This window comes from Camelus dromedarius, chromosome 6 (genome assembly GCF_036321535.1).
Source record: "Camelus dromedarius isolate mCamDro1 chromosome 6, mCamDro1.pat, whole genome shotgun sequence".
NCBI classification, from domain to species: domain Eukaryota; kingdom Metazoa; phylum Chordata; class Mammalia; order Artiodactyla; family Camelidae; genus Camelus; species Camelus dromedarius.
In genome coordinates, this window is record NC_087441.1 from 24,043,078 (window position 1) to 24,050,764 (window position 7,687).

The 7,687-nt window shown below is 40.8% G+C and overlaps 1 protein-coding gene across 1 annotated transcript in view; it reads left to right on the forward strand.

Moving 5' to 3' along the window:
* IL20RA (interleukin 20 receptor subunit alpha) overlaps nucleotides 1–5,962 on the forward strand; it is a 33,778-nt gene extending 27,816 nt beyond the window's left edge. Inside the window, exons 5-7 of the mRNA XM_010983679.3 lie at nucleotides 127–271; nucleotides 2,811–2,950; nucleotides 5,068–5,962. Of these exons, the coding sequence (XP_010981981.2) occupies nucleotides 127–271; nucleotides 2,811–2,950; nucleotides 5,068–5,859 (1,077 nt within the window). The 3' untranslated portion in view covers nucleotides 5,860–5,962. The remainder of the gene's footprint in view (nucleotides 1–126; nucleotides 272–2,810; nucleotides 2,951–5,067) is intronic.
* The last annotated feature ends 1,725 nt before the right edge of the window (nucleotides 5,963–7,687 follow it).

A 7,687-nucleotide genomic window follows, 5' to 3' on the forward strand; every position in this document is an offset into this window, starting at 1 on the left:
GAAAGATCATAGTGATAGTGAAGGACTTCACAGTGCCCCAGTCTTTTATTTCCTTCTAGAGTTATTTGTCTGGGGTGGTGCTGGAAATCTTCAGCTCTAACTGCTGTTTGCGATTCCCTATCCCAGTGGTCCCAGTGTGTGGCCAATCACACGCTGGTGCTCAGCTGGCTGGAGCCAGACACCCTGTACTGCGTCATCGTGGAATCCATCGTCCCAGGGCCTCCTCGCCTTGCTCAGCCTTCTGAGAAGCAGTGTGTCCGTACTTTGAAAGGTAAGCTTCAAAATTCTCAGCTGGTTGGAGGGAGCAAATCTCCTAAAAAACTAGAAGGAAGTATGGCGCTGTAGACGAGGTTTTGGCAAATCCACGTCTACCAGAAACAGGCTGAAGCAAAGGCAGAAAGAACCATCACCAGAAATGCACCGAGCAGCCTGAGACTCTGCCACCAAACCTGGCTCACAGTAGGGAGTGTTTCCACCACCTGAGGAAGTCTGATCACCGGGGCTGGAGTCCACTGCCAACAAGTCTCTGCCTTGGGGAATAAGAATTAAAGGAATTTTTGCACACGTGGTTTTTCTTCTTTGAAACTATAATCACTCTGAGCAGTAGAAGCTCTGTAGTCTTCAAAAACATCAGACAATTTTATTGCTGGAAACGAAGCAGTATCATAAAAACACTTTAAGATGGTCTTTTGTTCCCCCTCCCGGGGATACAGATTACAGGCATGCAGTTGGTGTTCAGATATCACTCGCTGTGCGAAGGTCTGGGGTCAGCAAATCCAAAATTACTCCACTAGCTGTTTCTTTCTCTTTCCTTTTATTTTCCTCCTTCTGAACTTAGCCGCCAAGAAGGATGGTTGAAGGTTCTTTTTCCTATTAGGAGACTAGAGTTAGGAGCTTGGCGTTGGTTTAATTGTTTTTCCCTCAGGGTGGGAAGACCTGGAACTCAAAACCTGAAAATTGAAGCTAAATCCTCAAGTTTATCTTCACTGAACAGCTCGTCATGCATTCTTCTTCTGTTTCTCTCTTCTAAACATGCTGGCCTAGGACAAATGCCACACTGCTTTTGCAACTTTTCTGTACATTTGAAATTATATAAAAATTTTTAAGTTATATAAATTGCATTAACAAAAAAAAAAAAAAAGGGACTTTTTCCCGAAGTCTTTGTTCCGTCACTAGCTACGGGACAGGAGCGGTGACAGACCTCTTGTTTTCCTTTCCCCTCGTACCTCCCACATTTCATGCAACAGTCCCAAGGAGTAAAAAGGGAATTTTGTGAGTACGTATCAAAAATGAAGAGCTTTAATTTTGAATCTCCATCCTTATCATACCTTTCCCTTTAAAACAAAGGGTTCTCTACCATATGTCGAATAAACCTAAAATGCAAAGCAAGCAAAAGGTAAAACAAGCTGACTGAAAAAAAATCACTTTTGTATTTAGAAAAAGTACTCTGTTTACTAATGGCTTGATCAGTGGCCAAATAGTAGGAATGAATTTCCGTGGAAATCATTTAAGTCACTGGCAGAGCTAAAGCAACCAAAGTTCAGATTAAATTACATACTTCCCGGTAAGCAGGTGGAGTCAACTCGTTCACCAGTCCTGGAAAGGTAACAAAATAACAGGGTACCATGTCAGGTTCCGACCTTTTCCAGATATCCCAGCCTTTAGGTCCCCCTAGATAACTTTCCAAGAGCCTACGAGGGCTTGCTTTTTCAAAAAATCACTATTAAATTACCTCTTTGGGGACTATTCTTTGAGAAATATTTCTGCTCTCCACAGCCCCCCAATCCCTAAAATACAGGTGCGGTTTATTGGTTGATTGTTGCAAACACATGCTGGTGTACACAAAGTGTCATTGGTCATCACTGTCACAGCTCTTTTTAACCAGGCGAGTTAAGTCCGGAAACCAGGGATTTTATTAAGAAGGTTGGACTGAGTGGTAGCCTGAAGTAGGGACAGACGCTGCTCAGCCACCTGCAACATCTGCATTTTGGCCTTGGTACCTTTCTATGTGGAACCTGTTGACAGACGTTAACCATCAGAATTTCAGATATCCCACAGGAGCTTAACAAATACAGTATGTCAGTCACAGTGAGCCCTATCCATCAACCATACAGTCTGATCAGTGGTGAACCAGGGCTGCTTTTCTTAAAACTATTCACCAGATTTTTTCATTCCTCTGTGGACTTTGAAACTCATCATGAACCTATAGCACAGCAGGACCTGGAAGGGGGTTACAGCCATTCTCAGCACCTACCAGCTCCTCCACCTCCCTACACACATCCCCAAGCTCTGGACCTACCCAGAAGGTCTGGCCAGCTGTGTGAGGATGGTTCTGTTTGTCACACAGAAGGTGACCCCATACATCCTTGTCCTCTAGTGAATGTATGGAAAAGACTGAGTCGAACGAGTGGCATGGAAATGTGGGGCATCTTAACAGGCTCTTCACAAGAAGGTTTTGTTGTTTGGTTTGAAGTGCTGTGAGTTGGCTGAATATCAGACACACATTCAAATACAAGAGCCAGCATGAATTTCATAGCCAGACACAAAATATTGGAATATCTACTGACCCGGGTTGTTAATGTATCCTTGCCATAAAAGTTTGAGTCAAGTCCAGATGATTCCTTAAGACCATCTATTATCAGAGTGAGTAAGAATTCTGAGACTCAACATTTAGCTCCAGCTTCTCAATTTATAAATGAGAAAACTGAATTTCTAAACGTAACTGATCCACCCAAAGCCTTTTGACATTGGTAATGTTTTCCCATCATACCAAATCACAACTATCTACCCCACTTTTTTTTTTTTAACAGATCAAACATCAACGTTGAAGGTTAAAATCATCTTCTGGTATGTCTTGCCCATATCTGTTACCGTGTTTATTTTTTCTGTGATGGGCTACTCCATGTACAGATATACCCATGTTGGCAAAAAGAAACACCCAGCAAATTTGGTGAGTGCTTAGCATGGTAGGAATCATTATAACTCACCTCCAGGGCAATAGAAAAGGGGGGCTTTAGAACAGATACCATTTCTTTTTTGGGCAGAGTGAGTTTAAAGTTCAAGAGTTTATTAATTAAAAATAGCTTTTGTACTAGATTAACTCACTAGCATAACCAAAGAGAAAGATTCCTTAACTTTGACAAATATTTTATATTTATTTATTCTTTTTTATTTTGTGGGGGGAATGGTAATTAGGTTTTTATTAATTTATTTTAATGGAGGTACTGGGGATTGAACCCAGGACCTCATGCATGCTAAACATGCACTCTGCCCCTGAGCTATACCCTCCCCCCAAGACTTTATATTTAATGAACAGATTAGACTAGGTCTTGAGGTAACAGATAAATTAAGTGATGATCCATGCCCCTTCCAGTGGCTCAAATCTAACGGGGGACTAGAGTTTTAAAATATACATAAAGGCTAAGATGAAAGCAGGTACTGGGGACTCCTGAGGGTATGGGGGGACAGTGACACCCTATGTGGGGATCAGGAGATGTTTTGTGCCCAGGCTTGGTTATGGAAAGTGAGTAAGAGTGAGGGCACCTACGGCAGACAGAAGAAATGGCAGGCACAAAGGTGAGTGGATGTTTGGGAAACCACGTAGTATTGCTAAACCATAAGGTTCCTGTTGAGGAGCTATGAGAAATGGGACTGGAGAGTGGGACGTAAGGCCAGGTAACGGGAGAATCAGGGTGTTATATTAAGAACTTTGGGCTTCATTGTGTTTGCAAAGAGAAATCTCTGTAGGGTTTTGCGTTGGGATTCCCACGGTCAATGTTGTGCTTTAGATACAACTGGATAGTGTTAAAGACAGCTTTAGGGGGAGTAAGACTAGAAAATTAAAAAAAGCGGGGGGCAGCTAGGAAACTGAGGCAGTTGTGCAGGAAAGAGAAGATGGGAGTCTAAAAGAGGAGAGTGGGATGTGGGGCTGGAGACAGACCCCCGAAGGGAAACTCCTTTAGGAGGAAAGTGGCTGGGACTTGATCATTCACAGCAGGAAGAAGCAAGGACGTAGAAGAAGGTGGAAACCTTAAGCTTCTATTCCAGGTACCGAAGGGTTCCCAAGGGCAGAGCATATTTTAACAATAAAAATGGTTTCTTTGGAAATTATCAGAATACATGTTCACATGTACACGGTGCATACATGCATTCCTGTTAGTTCAGTTTATTAATAGGTTTCAGCCTTGACTTTTTAATGGTATAGGGAGACCTTTCCTGGGAGCAAAAAGCACAGGAGAACTGACCACATGTGACTTTCTGAAACCAAAAATTTCATATAAGAATGATGATGAGGTTCCTATTTTGTAACATTAAATGAAATCACATCACAGGGTAGATAATGAGGATTGTAGCACATCTCATCATTGACAGTCTAAACAGGCACCTTCCACATATCCTCAGCAAAATTTTAACCAAATAAAATTTTAAACATTTTCCTGTTGTGATTTTGACCTGCTATAAACTGGAGATTAATTTCCCTTTTTGGTCCTATTACAGCATGGTTAGTATGGGGGGAAGTAAATAAAACCATCTCCATTCATGGGCTTATTTCCCTTTTCACACCTTGTTTTCATGCTCTTCCACATTTCCTGTCCAGAGTATATGCAAAAAGGGGCTGGTAGCCCAGGGAGCCATGGCTTATTGATAATTACATAGTACACTGTCATTAGCAAAGCAATTTCAAAAACTCTATCCCAGTCTTCACCACTCCTGACATGGCTGAAATTCTGATTTTACAGAATTAAAACCTGAAGGTCAAGAAATTAAATAACTCCCCTGAATTCCCTCAGCCAGTTAAAGGAGGGGGCAGTCACAACCTGATCCTTGGACTGGATCAGGACCACCCAGTGGACCACTTTCCACTTCCATATGCATTTCACCAGTCTTGAGTATCTTGCCTCCAGGTCAGTGAGGTTTCCTGTATATTCCAAACATAACTTTCGCTTCCATGAATTGGTAAGAATAAGCCCTTAAAACTATCTGGTGACAGTATAAATTCTACTTAAAGCTATCTTTCATGTCTCTCTAAAGTGAAAAGGTGAAAACCATTCTCTTCTCTCTTTATAGATTTTGATTTATGGAAATGAATTTGACAAAAGATTCTTTGTACCTGCTGAAAAAATTGTGATTAACTTTATCACCCTCAACATTTTGGAGGATTCTAAAACCTCTCAAAAGAATGTAAGTGTAATGGAAAAAACCAATGAGGTATCGGACGTGAGTGAGCCCAGCGAGGACCAGGAGCCTCATCAGGAGGAGATGGAGGTGAAGCACCTGGGGTATGCGTCCCACTTGATAGACATTGTCTGCGACTCTGAGGGAAGCACCAAAGGGACTTCCCTAACCCAGCCAGAGCCACCTGGCAGAACAATGCCCACAGATGAAACGGTCGTTGAATATGAATGTGATATAAGAACCAGTGACATTTTTGTGGGGCCTGAAGATCCAGAGCTCAATTTGCAGGAGGCGGTGTCCCTCCAGGGAAAGTTATTTGCGCAACAGGCAGCTCTGGCAGATTTGAGCCCACAAGCACTGCCGTATCCATACGTCCCCCAGCTCAGAGACTTGGACCGCGTGCCACTGGAGCAAGTGGACACAGAGGAGGGGCCAGAGGAAGAGCCATCAACCACACTGGTCGATTGGGACCCTCGGACTGGCAGGCTGTGTATACCTTCTCTATCCGGCTTTGAGCACGACTCAGAGGGATGTGGGTGTCCTGAGTCTGACAGGCTCACGGAGGAGGGCGTCCTGTCTAGACTCTATGAGGAGCAGGCTCCAAACAAGGCGCTGGAAGAAAATGAAACCTATCTCATGCAATTTATGGAGGAATGGGGTTTATATGTACAAATGGAAGACTAACACCCAAACTTCCCTCGGCCAGATCCGGACTGTTACAAGGCACCTGAGTGCAAACTGATGAGTGACCACACAATAAAGTACCTGGGGTAGAAGTTTACTCAGATTTCTCTGGGTCAGTGAGAATCACTTACTTCTCTCTATTCTCATAGCACTTGTTTCGTTCTGCCTCGTCTGGGTGATGGGGTCGTGCGTGTGGGTCTCCTGTATGGATGGTGGGCGCCCAGAGTAGAGAAACTAACCCACTCTTTGTACCTAGTAAGTATTCAAAAATGTTGGCCAAAGTGGATGCAGAATTTATTCAGGCGGGTATATTCTCTTTGTTTGTCATTTTCTAGCAAGCACACTTTTGCAATTATCTCCTTGGCACTATAAAAAAATACTTCATGAAGGCCATTCCTTGTATAAGTACTGCTTTTTCAGAATTTTGTTTATTGTCAGAATGATGAGATACTTAAAACATGCAAACACCACTAGGTGGGTGGGAAGTTGTTACATTTAAAGACTGTAAACCACTGTTCAATCATAATAATCCGTGTTCAGGGTGAATAAACCAGGCACAGATCTTCTTGGCATCATATGCTTTGAGCTACTTTAAGTGGCCATATTAATATTTCAGGAGAAGTTCTGGATTGTAAACATAAATTGTTATTATATGTTGTAGTCAGAAAAATGTCTTCTCAGTAAATTAATAGGGGCTTTTTGGCAGGGAATTAACCTGAAAGAAAATGCCACATTTTTTTTCTTTGTTTTGTTTTGGGGAAAGTAATTAGGTATTTATTTATTTTGATGGAGGTACTGGGGATCGAACCCAGGACCTTGTGCCTGCTAGGTGCATACTCTGCCACTCAGCTATCCCTTGCCCCAGAAAATGCCACATTTTATAACAGAATGCTACATTTATTTCTGGAGATGTGTTTTTAAAAGATATTTATATAATCTATAAATTAGAATGCTTTTAGTAGCTGAATCACTGTTATTATTATAATGTTAAATATTTGAATATTAATATAGATATTAATATAATACAGATATATAGAAATAATATAAATATTAATAAATATAGAATATTAAATATTCTATTTGAATGAGCAATGCCTCAGAGACTCCTTGGAGTATGTATGAATAAATATCTCATATCTACATAATTTTAAAATCAGTAAATAAACAGGACATACAAAAGAAATGTTAAATTAATATGTAAGAGAGAGAGTATTAAAAATTTGACATAATTTACTGTGAGAATGAAATTCCAGTCATTATTCCTATCTCCTTCACCATTTGGTTAGAAAATTAAATTTGATAATCACGGGGCATTAAAATATGACAGAATCTATTAAGTTAAACCGTATAAAATTGTGAATATTTGACTGTTTCTGACCTGCAGAAACAGCCGTGTCATATGATTTAACTTAGTATGTATTAGTTTTAGTCAAGAACTCATAATTCACTGATGCTGTTTCAGGAAAGCAGATGTCATCCATATTTTCTTATTTATATTCTTGGCACAGGCAGACAACTCTGGTAGGAGAGATGGATTCTGAAGTCATGGTCTTCTGAGATTGTCCACAAATCCAAACAGTTTCTGATCTAATGGTTTAATTTAGAGCATAATTATATTAACCAGAATGTTCTGTCCTTCTCAATCTTTGTAAAAATGATTCTGCCAGTTTTGAAGAACAAATTTATTATTACTGTAAAAGAAGTTCAGGAGTGGGAAAGAATGAGCTGCTTTTAAGAGCAAAAAGAAAATGAAGTGATGGATGATTGGTTTATTGATTTCATTCACAAAATATTGATTGAGCACCCAGTATGTCCTACAGTGTCCTCA